Here is a 16856-nt window from a genome sequence, read left to right on the forward strand (position 1 = left end):
TGCACAGTACCTTATTTTGTTGTAATATTGGTACATTCGCATCAGCAACATTATGATACCTTCAAACGCACATCGCATTCCTTTACCAGAAAGAAAGTACAAGTGATAATGATGACGATTACTGCTGCTCATAGTAATGTTGTGGCGAAAAGGTTGTTGGCTTTCTACAACCGCACGAGCGGGCGCAGGAAGGATACATCATAAGGATAGTTTACTGCATGCGATGTGCTATGCGACTCACGCCACGTACATTCACATACACGGGCGGGAAGCCTGCCACAGGGCACACGGTTCAATCAATACCTTTATACGTATGCTGCAGGTCCTATTTTCGCCGTTACATTAAAAGTAAGCTTCACTTGTCGATACATCACGAATATTGCTGCTCTTGACACAATTCGAACCACTCCTCAGTATTGTGTTCACTTGGACTGACAAAAAGAAAACGAAGACTGCTCACAGAGGGCAAGATTTCTTTTTTCTTATTTTATATTGAACTACCCGGTTCTTGGCCAATCCCTCAGGGAGAGAGACAAAGATAAAAGGACAAAGACGGCAGAGAGAGAGAGAGAGAGAGAGAAAGGAAAGACAGGGAGCTTAGCGAGAGATTATCTCTGGTTGGTTACATTGTACCGGGGGAGGGGCAAAGGGATACGATAGGTCAGGGAGAGGAAAAGAATGAACCCCCCCCCCCCCCTCCGACACACACACACACATATATCCAATACAGAACTGTTTCAGTAGGCAGTGTCGCGCAGTCTGCGAAGGCGTTCCTAGTGCTACACAGTGCCACTGTCCCATCCTACGTCACACACTGTACAATCACAATTTGTCACAAGCGCCTTCATAGCAGCTCGCACTGATGTTCGCGTAGACCAGTTTCCAAGGATGTTGTTTTCCGTTATTGGGCGCTTGTCCAGTTGGTCTGGGGTGGCTGAGGGGGTTGTTCCTTGCTGGTTGAAGACGGCAGGGAGGTTAACCAGATAATCCAGACTCTATATCTGCAAGCAGACACGTTGTTCTCAGCGCTTCGTTGTGTATGTCTCTTGCCTTCTTGCCCGTCTTCGCGCTGCTTCTTCACAATAAGCCACTCTTCAAGGCCTATGGGCATATGTGTAGAAAATGCTCACAATATGCACATGTGAAGTAAGTATCGATGCAAGAAAAAAAGTGGATGCTGTCGCAGCAGATCGCAGCATGAGGGATGAAGAAAGCTGCGCCCTAGAATCGGGACATGATGCAGCGCGTTCCTCTATATATCATATGTGGTGGCATAACGACGAAGCGTTGTCGAAACGGCAGACGCGATATTTGTCGACGTACCTAACGCCACCAAAAGAAATTAATGAACAGACGTTGTACAGAGCTTCAAATTAGAAACCACTTTTCATACACTATTGCATCGTATGATAAAAGTGATACTCTCCTTCTTCATTAACACGCTTCTAAATTCAAGTGTACACGTACAGTATAGCCGGGCACGAGTACACGTTGAACACACAGAAGCCGGGATTCACAGGAGGAGGACATGATCTCTGTCCAGAGGCGTGAAGTTTCGCGATCCTAAGCTTAGAAGACCAAGAGGCGCTTTTTATTTTTTCGTAAGAGGAGCCTAATGTGTGGGTAATAAATACCCTGGCGCCCTGTCTTATTTCAGTTAGCTCGAAGATTGTGCCGCAAGCGAATTGGAACAAAAAAAAATAATAAATAGGGAATCATATTTTTGTAGATAAGCTCATGTTTCTACAGTGTCTTAAGCACTTCCATGAGCTCATTCGGGATAGAGTGAGAACCACTGCGACGTTGCTCTTACCACAGGCATCTTTTTTTCTCTTTTTGTTATCGTTATAAAAAACTTCTGGTCTGGTAGGAGCGCAGCAGCCGCTCGCTGCTTGTTTCATTTTTTTTTCTGCATAGGCAAAGCTTTACTAAGGCTTTACAAAGCTGGAATGTTTAGCGGAAATGTGCAGCGTTTATGCATGCGTGTGCTTTCTCGTGTTTTTTGATATGTGACCTCCCACTGACTTGTATAACAAACAAATAAATCTTGAAGCTATGCTCCGTCTGGTGTATTTGCCTCACGGCGTAAGGCTCATTATTAATTAAAAACATTCATATTAACAATCAATGTCACGCTTAAATTTTGATTGACACCAGCCAGTGCTGATAAATTACTTACTTATGCCTAATTGGAACGCCGTAGGCATTAAAGCATGAAAATAACATTTGATTCTCACCACTCGATTGATTTTTTTAAATTTACGTCGCTTTCAGAACGACTCTTCTATTGACGTCACCAAGCTGGTTCAAGACAACCGCATCGACATCGAAGCTGCCGACTCGAAGTACTCCGGAACTTACGAGTGCACCGCCTCTAACGGCTACGGCAAGCCCGTCGTGGCTTACATCACCGTGAAAGTTCTCGGTAAGAAGGAAGGAAGGAAAAAGTGGAGAAGGAAAGGCAGGGAGGTTAACCAGTTTCGCTTAACCGGTTTGCTACCCTACACTGAGGATGTAATGGGCTGTCCTCTAGTAGCAGTATAATGTCATAGCTAAGATAGTGAGTAGATAGAACTAAGCTAAATGCGGAGCATGCAGGAAATAATGATAACGGTTGATTAAACTAGCAAGTAATATGCCTGTAAGTGAGAATGAGTTTCGAAGAACTCTTCGCCAAGGCTATAATTAAACATTTTGTAAAAATAACAGAAGTGCGCAAGCACTGACGACCGCGAGCACGGCAAATCACGGTATTGTGCAACATGAACCCGTGAAACGTTTGGTGAACGAATGAATAAACTAATGAAAAAAGGAATGATGAACCAGGTTATATGGTAACCTTAGTTATAGCCCACAAGCCATGCATCCGGAAAAATAGCGAGTGATAGGGTTAGCGATAGAACAGCTGCACCACACACCTGTTAACAGAAGAGGTAAATGAAAGCGATAAAGCAGGAATACGGAACAAACGTAGGTGTGCTTTCCTGCTTGCCTGCTTGAGAAAAGCAGTATTAAAATTATTCGCTGACTTGAAACAGGCATTCTACACTTTTCGCAGAGTTAAACCTTAATAGACTACTCAGAGGACCCACGTTTCCACACTGGAAGTCCCCAAGGCTCAACGGCATGTCATAATATCGAAAACATCCTTTCCAGGAAGAATTACAGACCGGCGTACAATAACGAAAAATGTCGTGATCTCTCAGTAATAGGGAGCTCAGACAAACCTGCTACTCGCCAGTTTCCACCATGCAGCACCTGTCCTTCACCCCCGCGCCTTTACTCCCTCCAAATAAAAAAAAAAAAAACAATTTCTTCGCGCCGTAGGCATGTAGCATGCAGCTGGTTGTTCACTCTATGCTACTCAGCCGAATGAATATTGCACCCCTCTATTACAGCATACACGCTTGGGTCGCGAAGTGCTTGTGCTTTTTCGCAGTTTCCGGATTGTGAAAACATTTGAAGGAAGTACGCATTGCCGTCCTATGTGACGAATATCACCTAGTTGTGGTCAGCGAATGTTTTATGTTTTGTAGATGAGTTTGAAGCGTCACTGTCGGTGATCATTATAAATAGCATCCTTGTTGAGGACATATTCTCGATGTGGACTGTGGAGTAACGACTGTAATGGTTGTTGAATATGTCGGACGTGAACGCTAGCTTCCAAATTGAACCAGCGCCGAGTGCATGTTTTCATAGAAGTGACTGAGAGGCTGAATGTGCGGCCGGGTGCGGTTGCGAGTGCACTCCGAAATAGCTGAGCGTGCGTCGTTCGCAGGCAAGCCGACGGTGAAGACGTCGCTGCAGTGGTCGTCGGGCGTGGGCGGCAGCCTGAACGCCGAGCTGCTGTGCGTGACGCACTCGGATGTGCCCGGCACGACGCGCTGGCTGCGCAACGACGGCACGTGGCTGATGCACGGCGAGTCCGTGTCCCTCTACACGGCTGGCAACCACTATACGGCCCGCTTCAAGCACGTCACCGAGCGAGACTACGGGAACTACACGTGCGAGTCCAAGAACAAGTTCGGCGTCACCGCGGACACCATCGAGCTTCAAGGTACTATGGGCTTCCGGAGCGGAAGCCTGCACACCGTAACTGCATGAAACCTGCCCGATTTCTGATTCTATTGATTGCGTTAGCATTAGGAGTGTCAAAGGAGAAAAGTGTGTATGCGTGTGAAGTGTGGGAAGCCGGTCACGTGGTAGACGTATATTGCTCAGGAGCTTACTCGACACACATCCTGCCACTTCGAAGAACGAAGTCCTTCGGCCTTCGAAGAGGCAGGACCTGTGCAGAGTGAGCTGCTGAACAACTTGCAATGTGGTGAACGTGGTCTAAATCATGGATTCGAAACCTCAGAGGTGCGACGTAATGCTAACGCACTTCACTCGTATGGGGCCTCAAGCGCGATGGCTTGTGAGGCCAGCATTCGAAAGTTGTTCCTCCGAGGCCGCTGTTGCAGTTTTTAAGGTCAACAGAACTGTACAAGCGGCTGTAGCCTGAACAGATGTTTTTTACGGCTATGAGTGCTACTGTGTGATGATAGCATGCGGTGATAGTTACCGACTGTAATTGTGCGTCTGTGCTCGCTTTCTGTCTCTCTATTCTCCTATCTCTTTACCTCCCTTTCCTCTCTCTTCCCAGTGTAGGGTAGCAAACTGGGTTTTCTTTTCTTGTTAACCTGCCTGCCGTTCTCCTTTCTTCTGTCTCCCTCTATCACCAGAATCTATCACGCAACACCAGAATCGGAACAATTAGAACAATTGCCATTACTTTTAGCGCTTCTTTGTCAGTGTCAGAGAGGCAATAAATCATGAATCGTAGGTATTACTTGCTCAGTTAAAATCTATTTCCAGCGAAGCACATCATTGTGGCCGGGTTCTCAAAAGACAGCAGCGTGTAAATAACTTGGACAGCGCCAAACTCGAAGCCACAGCGGTTTTCTTTAGATGCATAAATGAGCTTCGCGCAGAAGAGAGAGGCTCAACCAGAATTTCATTTCGTCGATGGGTGCGGAGCTGGCCCCGAATTAAAGGAGCAATGACGTGATAATTCTGGGTTCTCATTTTCGTTTTCGATAAATCCAGGTCCTCGACTTCTAAATCCAAGAGCCTCAGAGCACTCTAAATAATTTAATTAAATGCATTTTTATGCCCAATTTAGTTTTTCTTTTCAAGGTTACTGTGTCGTGACGTCATGATGCAGAAGGCAGTCACATGGCGGCAGTACATTGCGACGTTTGTGTGATTTAGGTCCAAGAGATCGCTATAACGCAGCAGGCAAGTTACCATTAAGAACAGTAATTGCGTATGATATTAGAAAGGAATACCTTCTCAACGTTGCTAACTGGAAGTCATTGAAATTCACCCGATATTTTAAAATATCATATTTTTTTAAAATGCTACCCACTGAATACGCTGGCGCATTGCGATGAAGTTTGACAGATGTCCGAAGGGGCAATGTTCAGAATTCCAAGAGATGGGTAAACTGGCGACACGCATCAGGGCTTAGATCCGAAGCCTTTGTAATGAATGCATCTGACGTTTGTTTCTTATCGCTTCTGTCGCAGCTGCACCGACCAGGCCAGTCGTGATGGGCGTTGAGGGACCCAACTCGACAGCCTACCTCATCTCGCTTTCCTCGGTGGCTCCGTATCCCATCAACAAGTACATCATCTACATCCGGGCGGAAAAGGTGCGCGCGCATTCACTGACGCAGGGAGCCAGGAGAACCCGCCGTGGTTGCTCAGTGGCTATGGTGTTAGGCTGCTGAGCACGAGGTCGCGGGATCGAATCCCGGCCACGGCGGCCGCATTTCGATGGGGGCGAAATGCGAAAACACCCGTGTGCTTAGATTTAGGTGCACGTTAAAGAACCCCAGGTGGCCGAAATTTCCGGAGTCCTCCACTACGGCGTGCCTCATAATCAGAAAGTGGTTTTGGCACGTAAAGCCCCATAATATATAGGGAGCCAGGAGACATGAGCAGGCGCAACTGTAGCATCAGGCGCGAGGGGCGAAAACTTTGTCACTTACGTCGATTTCAAGCTGATCCGCACTCGCAGATTAGAGATACTTTGTAATCGCATTTTGATGTGGTGCCTTGCAGTCGCTTTGAACGGCATGCAAATTATACGCTATGAAGAGGACAAAATAAACATAGGAACTGTAGCACTCCGTTAGAATAGACCCATATTGACTCGAAGGCGTTGAGGCACTTTTCACACTGATCATTAATCTCATTTGGCTTATGCCAACATTATGCTTGTGCACCGATATGCCAGCGGTACTGATGATCGAGATATCCTAAATTAGGGTGACGTGCGTCTGGATCTATGTTACTGACAAATGTCTGCCTTCAGATGGCGCGTGAAAAAGGAAGTGAAAGTTGGCGTTTCTTTGTTTCTCTTTTAACACATATTACGGATGCATGTTGAGAAAAGCCTGCTTGACCTGCCTGTTAGAGTCAATTTACTATACGAATCCACAGTTACTAATATTGTAGTACAGTAGCTCAGGAGCACTGACTTTTGAGCTAGTTGATTACCCATATCAGATCACGGTCAAGCGTGCACAAACAAGGATAAAGTGAGGAGCAGACAACACAAGCGCTTACTTCCAACTGATCGTTTATTTACAAAATTGGATCATATAAACACTTTTTTTGTAGCTCAGAATTTTACAACGAAGCTGTATACCTCTACCGTCCAAGGAAATTTTCGTGTAGTTGCACTATCTCCGATTCTGGAGATAGTGCAATGCCGGGGCGACCCGCGGCGGACGTAAAGCAGGCGTTAATCACTGCCCATACGTGGGCTGATCCCGAAGATAAAGCAATACCGTCCCGAACCGCGGCGGAGGTCAAGCAGGCGTTAAGCACTCCCCATACGTGGGCCGATCTCGAAGATAATGTAATGCCGGGACGACTTGCGGCAGAGGTGAAGCAGGCGTTAAGCACTCCCCATACGTGGGCCGATCCCAAGGATAGTGCAATACCGACCAGACCCGCGGCGGAGGTAAAGCAGGCGTTAAGCACTCCCCATACGTGGGCCGATCCCGAAGATAGTGCAATGCCGGGCCGACCAGCGGCGGAGCTGAAGCAGGCGTTAAGCACTCCCCATACGTGGGCCGACCCTGAAGATAGTGCAAAACCGGGGCGACCCGCGGCGGAAGTAAAGCAGGCGTTAAGTACTCCACATACATGGGCCGATCCCGAAGATAGTGCAATGCCGGGCCGACCCGCGGTGGACCTAAGGCAGGCGTTAAGCACTGCCCATACGTGGGCCGATCCTGAAGATAGTGCAATGCCGGGCCGAACCGCGGCGAAGGTGAAGCAGGCGTTAAGCACTCCCCATACGTGGGCCGATCCCAAAGATAGTGCAATACTGTCCCGACCCGCGGCGGAGGTAAAGCAGGCGTTAAGCACTCCCCCATACGTGGACCGATCCCGAAGATAGTGCAATGCCGGGCCGACCCGCGGTGGAGCTGAAGCGGGCGTTAAGCACTCCCCATACGTGGGCCGATCCTGAAGATAGTGCAATGCCGGGCCGACTCCCGGCGGAGGTGCAGTTCGCCATTAAGGGGCCCAGATACACAGCTTCGCTGGTCATCCTTCTTTACAGAGTGGAAGGGCACTGAGCTTTTGTTCTTTTCATACATTTTTAGACATGTAAGAGTATCCAAAATCTGTAGTCGTTTCCATCCGGGTTAATTAATTACTTTATAGGATTTAACGTCCAAAAGCGACGCACAGGCGACCTATTAAAATATTGTAGGGCTTTACGGCTGGCTATTAGAAACCCCATGATGCGGTACCTCGTATTGTTTTCGACCATCAGGTTTTTTTCAATGTGCCTTATCCGGACAGCAGTCAGCATTCTGGCAACGCATTTGAATTCGATTTTTTCGGACGTTCTCCTAATAACGTCATCTTTATGTTGGTGTGCGTAAAGCTATGCGTGTTTTCCTATATTATTGTTTTAGTGTCATGACAATACTGTAGAACCATTGGTCTGTAAAACCGTTGCGTAAAATGTCATGTTAGTGTTCTTTTTTTTCTATTATTAAGATTCATCGTGAATATGCAGATGACCTTAAACATGATATTGAATCGCCGGGAGTTTTAGAACCGTAATTCAGTGACACTTTTGTTGGAAACTATCTATCGCTCTGTGCAGTTCCCATGACAGTAACGCACATTTAAAAATGGGTACACAATCCCGCGACCTAAGCATAATTCTTCATGACAACCACTTCTGTTGCGTATATGAAACTGTTGCGAATAAACTGACCCATGCCCTGGCTTACAAAGCCACACAAGGTGTCCCCGTCGCTGGTACGAGGCGTGCGACTCAAAAATTTACCTCTGAGAACTCAATGTGCAATGAAATATCACCTTAATTAAGCAGTGTCTTTCTTACAGCTAAAGGAAAATGGCACTGAGGGAAATAAAACAGGGAAGAAGAAAGCAGTGTCTTTCTTGTCGCTAAAGGAAAATGGCACTGAGGGAAAGAAAATCGTGTTTAGCAAGGAATGTCAGATACACATAATAGTAATGAATTTGAAAGCAGGAAATAATCATAATGTATGAAGTTGTGCATACGTCTCTGTGCTCCCTCTAAACAGTTGCTACCTTTAGAAACGCTCTGCATTTTCTAGCGTACACCAATACCATTAGAGCTTGTTCGCCTCCCTATTGGTTTTTTCAGAGTCAGGCTAAGCCGTAGAAATTGCGCTTATCTCTCTGAACGTGCCGTTCTCTTTTGCCAGCACGCCCAAGACATTGACGAATGGCGGAACATCACGATTCCGAGTAGCCGCGGCCACGACATGCAGAAGATGGGATCAAAGGCCGTCACGAGCTACCTGATAACCAATCTCGAGCCCGAGACTCGATACGAGGCGCTCGCTGTCGCCACCAACGAAATGGGCACGAGCGGTCTCACCAGCTTCGACTTTATGACGGCATTCGGTGAGCAAGCATGCAAAAATGCGCGAGCCCATTGTGCTATGTCAGCGCTCTCAGTTACGCTTGCGGAGAACATTGAGCAAGGGATGTGAACTGCTGTTACAAAACCAGTGTGTCAAACATGCTTTCTTAAATTTATTGTTTTCCGAGACACTCAAGGGGTGAGGGGACGGAAGGGGAGGAGCGTATCTTTCCCGCAGGAGGCGTCAGGCCCATTTCTTGCGAGCGGCAGTTAATAGTGAAGCACATGGTGTGACTAACCTATGCAATTAGAGACTGTTCTGAGGGGCAATGCCATCCTTATGAGTAGCAACACATGATCCTTTAGGGTAATCCTTTCAGTCAGTCAAAACATATTAGCAGTTCTCGCTCGTGATCCTTGAAGCCAGTGCAAAAGGCCATTTGGGAGAATTTAGTCAAAGAGGGAGACTCAATAGGCCTTCTTGAACGTCAAAACAAAAATGACAACCAGTGATGTGACCTTAGCATTTTTTTTTTGCATGGTTAAGGTCAGTGTAGGACAAGAAATCATTAAGCTAAAGTGCGCTAACTCGTAGCGTACCCGTGCGCTCGCTTGCGGTTCAGCTAAACCAGATGGAACACATCCCTACCACACAAATGTTCTTGCTTGAGAAGCCTTCTTCACGCAGGTCCTCCAGAGAACATTGCCGCTCGCAAAAGTGCTCACGACAATGAACCAATACACCATGGTGTATGATGCTTCACTGAGCGTGTTTCCACTTTTTGAGCACAGCGCTTAGGATGTATTTGCAGAGCTATCAATACCGAGTTGAACCCTGTATGCCGCCAGACGCTTTCAGCATCCTGGTTCGAGCAATTCTGAAGGAATCCGTGCTAAGCGCCTGTTTTTTTCGTTCAGGGAGAGCAGGTTAAAGATCAACTGCAACTAAATCTTTTACCGCATAATAAGCCTAATATCAGAGAGCGTGCGTGGTTGCACCTTCAAATACTGAAAAAAAAAAAAAAAGAAACGCTTCTGTTAGCGCTCGCCCGAAATGACGTAGAACCTTGAACTTTGAGAATCAATGCGGCTGTTCAGCATGGATTCCGAAATGATGCGTCGCCCGCGTCGCTCTCAGTATCTCGCAGGTGATGGACTGGTATTTGCATCATATCCTCTAATCACCAAACACACACGTCGTCTGCAAAAGTGCTATTTAAAGGCTGTTCATAAAAAGTAAGACAAACTGCTAGCCCTGCAGCTTTGCCACCGATTGCTTCGATAATTTATACTACTAATTTATAACCAATCGAGCCAAAGGGAAACTTCGTTGCAGTTGACCTTTAACATAATGTTGCCGGTGGTAGTCCGCATAATTCTTTGTTTATTGGTAAAGCAAATTGACAGAATTGCGCCATGTACTTCGCTATAACTTTGCTCTTTCGTATTGTTCTGATGCTTGGTGCAGCCGTTAGCACAAGTTGCTTGCCTCTTTCACTGCTAACTATGGCATAGCTAAACCAATTTTGGGGGCGTTTGTGCCTAGGCTGTGGATGAGATGTTTAACGTCTTTAATTTCTCTCTTGTGTTGCTGGCGGTGATTACATCTTATTTACCTGCTGCATGGTGGTATATAGCACTTGCTTATTATGATTTCCACCCAATGCAGCCCTCCCTAAACAGCCGTTGAGTACCAAAGCCAGCGAGGAAGTTGAAGCTGGTCTACAAGCTAATGACCCTGGTAGTGACCCTGAAAGATTTTTCTTTTGGTTCATGACCTAGCATGATAATCTTCTCCCTGTAGCATGTCCTTCGACATTGCTTGCTGCACCATGTCATTATGCATGACTCATTGGCATTGCTTCTTTCTTATAATTTTCTTCCTTTCTGTGCTATGAATGTTGTGTTCAAATAAATGATAAAATATAAAATAATGAGCTAGGTAGTTCGTTACGAAATAAATGTGGTAAAATATGCTAGTGTTGTTCGTTTCAAATCAAGCTAATCATGTACATATATTTCAAATATTCATTAAGACCTAAAGAGGCGAATAAAGAATTCAGTGATTTTTAGAATTCTGCATACGACTCACACTGAATGAGCAGAAATAGATCACGTAAACTCCGACAATATCTCTGTTGTTTTGAAGGCCCGCTTACACAGGTGCGAACTACTCATTTTAACGAGCTGTCTGTGTTTCTGAAATTTTATATACAGCTTAATTTTTTAAAGTTTCCACTTTGCAAAATATTAAGGAAAGACTTCTGGGTAACTCATATTAGATATCTGATGCTACGGAAAACTGTACTGCGTCGCACTCGAGAGGAAATTATGGTCATCTTTCCTTGCACAGAGACCACCAAAACAGATCGCATTTTCTAAACAAACATTTGGTGAAAGGAATTTTCGCCAGCGAACAGAATGTGTTGCGCTCAATAGACTTGTTTGTCACGATACGAATTGAACATTAACACCATACTCTTCTCTTTGGTTAATAATATTGCCAATTTTAGGCAAAGAAGGAGGGAAGTAAATTTGTTTTCGTGGTGTCTGATGCCCGCCAGCGGAAGCACTCTGCCGACTTTCTTCGCCAACATCTTCGTTCCGCAGTATGCGGTAACAAACGCACGACTGGCATGCACCGACATGCCGCAATTAACAAGATAGCGGCGCGGCCCGTTGGAATACGCGCGATAAAAAGGGATTCGCCCGTTTGTTCTCTCTGCTTACAGACGCCTTACAAGAACAGATCAAGGATGGCGGCAACGGAAACGCTGGCACCCGGGCCACACTCCTCAGTGCGCACATGATCGGGTGCGTCACGGTGGCGCTGCTTTCGATTTTTTTCTGCTGAACACGTCGATCGCCATGAGCCGAATAGTTTTTCTTTTGCCACCCGTGGACTACGTCTGACACACCGAGAGCGCCGCCGACCAACGAACGTTCTTCTTGACGCGCCGAGGCGCGCGCACCCGATTTCTTATTTTGTTCGTCTCCCTTGCGAAGAGTAAGGCTCATCATCGATGTTCATGATAATTATGATAATTATTATGTTTATTTCACTTCCTCCTCGTCCCCCTCTCCCTCTCTCTCAAAGGTCCACGCGTAAGTTGGGAACCCTTCCTCGGTTGTTCGCGCTGCCTTTCTTTCTTTTTTTTGCGAGGGATATCGTATTTCTATTCTACTCTTCACTCCGTCTTTTCACTTGATCTGCCTGGTGTACACTGCGCAGGCAACGATACCAGAAAACGCAAGCGAAAAAAAAAAATAACAGTCACGCACAAGACGGGTGGCTCGTGTTTTCTTCAGTCGTCATCTGTTGTGTGCATTGAGCAGCACACGCGAAAAGCCATTAGGCTACAACCACCAGCTATCTCTCATAAAAACCCTCTGTTTGCGCTTCACGTCTCACTCACGTACCAGCAGCTATAAGCGCCATTCCCACCAAAATTTCTAATCAACTTGTTAACAGCCTTCACTCTATGACGCTTCATAGAATACACTATACACTCAGAACTCTCATTTCTTAAGATTTCCCTCTTAGCAGTCTTTTCTCCACGGAGTATAGGTGTGTAGTGGCGAAGGAATCTTGCGAAGTCAAGGTGCGGTACGACTCACGAATGCGCGGGAGTGTTAGCGTGGCTCTTCATGGTCGAAATCATTTGTTTTATTTCTTCCACTTTTCGCATAGCTATATAACGAAGGCTCCGCTTCGAGTGCAGCCACGTTAAGGCTTCATTTCTTATCTTTTTTTATCTGTGGCGCTTGTTTCATCTACTACTATCCAAAGCATAGAAACTCTTCAAACCTTCCAACTATTGACGCTCTTGCTGGCCTTGAGCGAACCGTTAGCACTTATATGACATTGAAAGGTCCTGTCCTGTGTTCCTACGCGTCATCCTCAGTTCTTCTGGTGAGGCGACAAAACTGTCCTGTAACCAATGGCTCAAGCTTTAATAAGAGTTCCGGATTTGCCATCTTAAGTCAATAGATATGAAGTATTTTATGTTCTAACACTTAAATTATTCTACAGTAAAGCGGCTCTTACGCTTAAATATGGCACATTGAATATCGTTGTCACTCTAGCCAATACCCTTTGCTGCCTTTCATGATAACTATCTTTTGTGGCGGCAACTTAGGAACTATCACAGTTATCGCCTTACTGTACAATACTACGCTATCAAGCGTCACTGGCATAATTCGTGTGCCCTGGCGTAACGTGTCGTGTTCTGTCAAACTGATGGCCACAAAATGGGCCACTTTTTTCTGTCAACCTGTTAAGTTTTCTCCTGTCTCATTTTTTTTTTTTAAACTCATGTGAAATGCAATGTCTTGTCATGTTCGTTTTGTATAGCTTGTTCTATGGAGGCTGTAAAAAAAAGAAAGCATATATGTAGCGCAACTTTATTGATTTTTTCTTTTGTATCCATTAACTTCATCGTCAAAAGTGTCAGCTTCTGTGTTCTTCTACTGAAAAAAAATTATACATATAAATATAGCATGTTTTCTTCTTTCATTTTTTTCTTGTGACTGGAAAGTATTGTGTCGGATAGGAGAAAGAATGGAAACGAAAAATGAAAACATACGGACGTGGCTTTGTCGCAGCTAATTACTTAGCAGCGGTGTTTTGCACGTTGGCTTTCTCGTTACATGCACGCAGCTTTCCCTTTCTTCTTGGACAGGCATGCACCTCACAGCTTTCCACTGCTCAAAACGTTGTCGCTGATTAAGAAAATTAGGCTGGAACCATTTATATTACAGCGACAGTTACTGCTTCAAACACGATGAAGCGGGAGCTACGGTTGAAAGAAGCTTTTTGATGCGTGCACTTCAGAGAAGCGAAAGTAAATCTGCCAGTTTTGTTTGTGTGCGCACGCATCTCAGATGAAAACGTGCACACAAAAGAGGTATTTACTCTTTCCCGGCCCTTATTTATTTCGGTTAGCGTAAGGACGTCCGGGTGTATTGGGACTACTACCTTTCAACAGTCCTTCGCGTAAATTCATGTTTTCGCTGACATCACACGCACGTTTTTTGTAATTAATTTAACACGTGTACAGTGCTGTGTACATTTAAATGGAACATGCGCGTATGAGAGGGATACTTTGTGGATTTGTGCGAGCGTGTTGGCGCCTGCCATCGCCTCGTTTCAAAGAGAATAATAGTAAAGTACATCCATCTACTGGTGGAAGCAGTCTAGACACATGACGCAGGCTCGCATAGGAATACTCACTTTGAATTCGCCTCCTAAAAAGCCGAGTGCTTCCATGGCTGTCACAAAGTGAAAAATTCCGCTCCGCGCTTCCTTGTAATGTTAATTTTAATGAGCACAACGTACTTTTACGCAAGGTAAAGATTGTGAGTTTTGACACAGCGGCGTTGAGATTTTGGTCGCGACAGTCTCCGGTGAGACACTTGTTAAGTTACTGGTGCCTGTCCAAAGAACAGTGATGGCGGCTAATTGTGCAAGAAGCGGTGTTACTGTAGTACAGAGACAGCTGGCGTAACAGAACTCCGTTGCTACTCGCCTGAAATTAGGGAGAAAATAAAACAATAAAAGGAAGTGGTGTGTATGAGTGTTTTGACAGAAGCTGTCTCTGCTCGAGTATTTATTGCACCGAAGAGCAAGAGACAGCGTGTGATTCACTTAAATCCCGATTACCTTCACTTGCGTGTCGCAAAGTTGTTGTAGCCTTCTAGCACCTGTTTAGCGTGTCGCGCCCGAAAAATGGTGAGAGAATGTTTGTGGTACAGCGAATATCAATACTCGAAATTCTGAAGTGCTAGAGCATCAAGTATTCTTGTTGACTGTACTTTGCGAGGTTACGAATGGGTTCCGAAAGGTTTCTTTCTTTTTTTTCCCCTGGGCGTTCGAACACTTTATCAAGCTCCTATAATCGATACTGCCATCTATTTAACTCACGTTACTGATGATGAAGGCTAGACAGCCTAGATTTGCCCTCTTGTCAACAGACGCTGCTAGCTGATGCTATTTTCAGTCCGAGTGGCGAGTGTATGTTCATTAGCTACGCGAGAGACCATCTTCTAATACAACACAATGGTTGGTGGAACATCTTTAAAGCATGACCAAAGGCAAATTCTAGGCGTTAATAACACAAGCAGCTCATTTTCAAAGTATTGAAAGTAAAAGATACTCTTGAATGGCGTGTTATCTTTTTTTATTTTGTTTTACTTTGAGCATAGGTGACATGTATGGTTGTACATTCCAAGCTACTGTGACAAATTATTTGCAGTTGTGGCCTTTATGTTTCAACTCAACATGGTTTCGCCTGCAGCAGCCGTCACACCAAAGTGCCTCTGAGTTTGTAAGCGTTATGAAAGAAAAGCTTCGAAAGCTGCGATGATTAGCTTGGCATAACTTCCGTCTCGAGCATTGGCGCATTGCTACATCGAACTTTTTTTTTTCACAACCGGAAAACAGCTAATGATAATTGGCTGATAGATTAAGCCACACAGTATCCATGGAAGAGCACTTCGCCAGTGAATAACAGACGAATTGACATTATGTCGAACCCTTCGTTTCAACCTTCCAGGAGCGCCTTCTTTTCACGTATTGATTACTCCTCTCAGTTGCTGCTAGCGGTGAGGTAGAGCAGATGCGACGAGGGGCACTTTCCCAAGCACCGAATGTGACGTGGTCTCGCAATACAGTCACAGCCAGCGAGCAGTTGTCACTGCTGCAAATAATTTCTCTTGGCATTTGGAATATACAAGGAAAGCAGTTCAGTCTTGTGGATTTTGTGAATGTTCTGTCAATAAAGTCAATTACAACCAAGGGGTGAGTCTCGGAGTCATTACTTTGTGACAGTGAATCGAGCAACCAATGCCCACCTGCCACAAGTGCATCTTTGGTTGAAAAGAGAGGGAACAAAGGTAGCGCGGGGAGGTTGACCAGGTTGCACCGGGTTTGCTACAGAACTCTGGGGGAGGGGAAAGAGTGAAAAGAAAGGATAAAGGAAAAGGATAGCAAGAGATGCGGGAGCATTCATGTGGCGTTTAACGCACATTCAAAAGCAGTCGGGGCCCAGTCGTTCTAAAGAAACGCAGCAGGCCTTTAGTGACTTTCTGTGTGAATGTCGCATAAAAAGCATCGGCATAATGGACAATACCTCGTGCAAATTTTGCGACTGAGACAATGCCATTGCCACATAGCCTCATATACTACCTTTCTTTTGATGATGAAATACACTTTGCATGCTACTCAAATCGACTCCCGCTGTACGACAGAGCGTTCATGGAAGAAAAAATTATTGGAACCATGGTCTCGGTCTTTTGGCGAAAGTAAAGAGTCCCTTAGAGTCCAGCCAAAGCAGCGACCTGGCATCGAGGTGGCGCTGCTATGATTTACATGACCGCTCAAAAGCAGTGACAAACCTATGGAGGGAGGACTAATCAGGATTAGACAACTGTTGATGCTGTGTTCGCATTCTTGTGGTCCCGTAGCTATAACTTTACATGGGGAAACGTTTCCATTGTGGGAGATAAGGGGTTCTCCTCCGTACTCTTGGGACAAAGGAACGACAACACAGTAGTGCAAACAGACACAAGGGCGTTTATTGCACCTTTCATAGATCAATGCCTGCTAGCCGCGTTGCTATCCCCAAAGCATGCCGATGGGCGCGCGACAAATCTAGAAGTCAGACTCACCACGACCGCAAAGCGAGCGAATATGTTCGCCCCATGCTGGATCCCAACGCCTGGTCGTTCGCGTGTACAGTCACGCCAACGGTGTCCAAGGCGGCCACGCGAGACGGTCTCGCAGAAGCATGGGTCGGCGCGGCACGGCACGTCCATCCCGCTTGCTTCCCGAACCCAAAAGAGAGCACGCCTTGTCTCTCGGCGCCCGAGTAACCCCGCCGCGGCGCGACAGTCGCGCCATCTCTCGCACCGCGCTTGTACCACTCCGA

The 16856-nt window shown here is 45.9% G+C and overlaps 1 protein-coding gene across 3 annotated transcripts in view; it reads left to right on the top strand.

The window, feature by feature from the left end:
* Positions 1-15726, top strand: part of LOC126531618 (limbic system-associated membrane protein-like) — a 227860-nt gene extending 212134 nt beyond the window's left edge. For 2 of the 3 annotated variants that reach the window (XM_050179227.2, XM_050179228.3), the window contains 6 exons: positions 2275-2425; positions 3779-4057; positions 5571-5695; positions 8768-8969; positions 10598-10669; positions 11661-15726. In XM_050179227.2, coding sequence (XP_050035184.1) covers positions 2275-2425; positions 3779-4057; positions 5571-5695; positions 8768-8969; positions 10598-10669; positions 11661-11782 — 951 coding nt within the window. In that variant the 3' untranslated portion in view covers positions 11783-15726. The remainder of the gene's footprint in view (positions 1-2274; positions 2426-3778; positions 4058-5570; positions 5696-8767; positions 8970-10597; positions 10670-11660) is intronic. The other variant, XM_050179229.2, reaches the window with a different exon arrangement.
* The last annotated feature ends 1130 nt before the right edge of the window (positions 15727-16856 follow it).

This window comes from Dermacentor andersoni, chromosome 5, assembly GCF_023375885.2.
Source record: "Dermacentor andersoni chromosome 5, qqDerAnde1_hic_scaffold, whole genome shotgun sequence".
NCBI lineage: Eukaryota > Metazoa > Arthropoda > Arachnida > Ixodida > Ixodidae > Dermacentor > Dermacentor andersoni.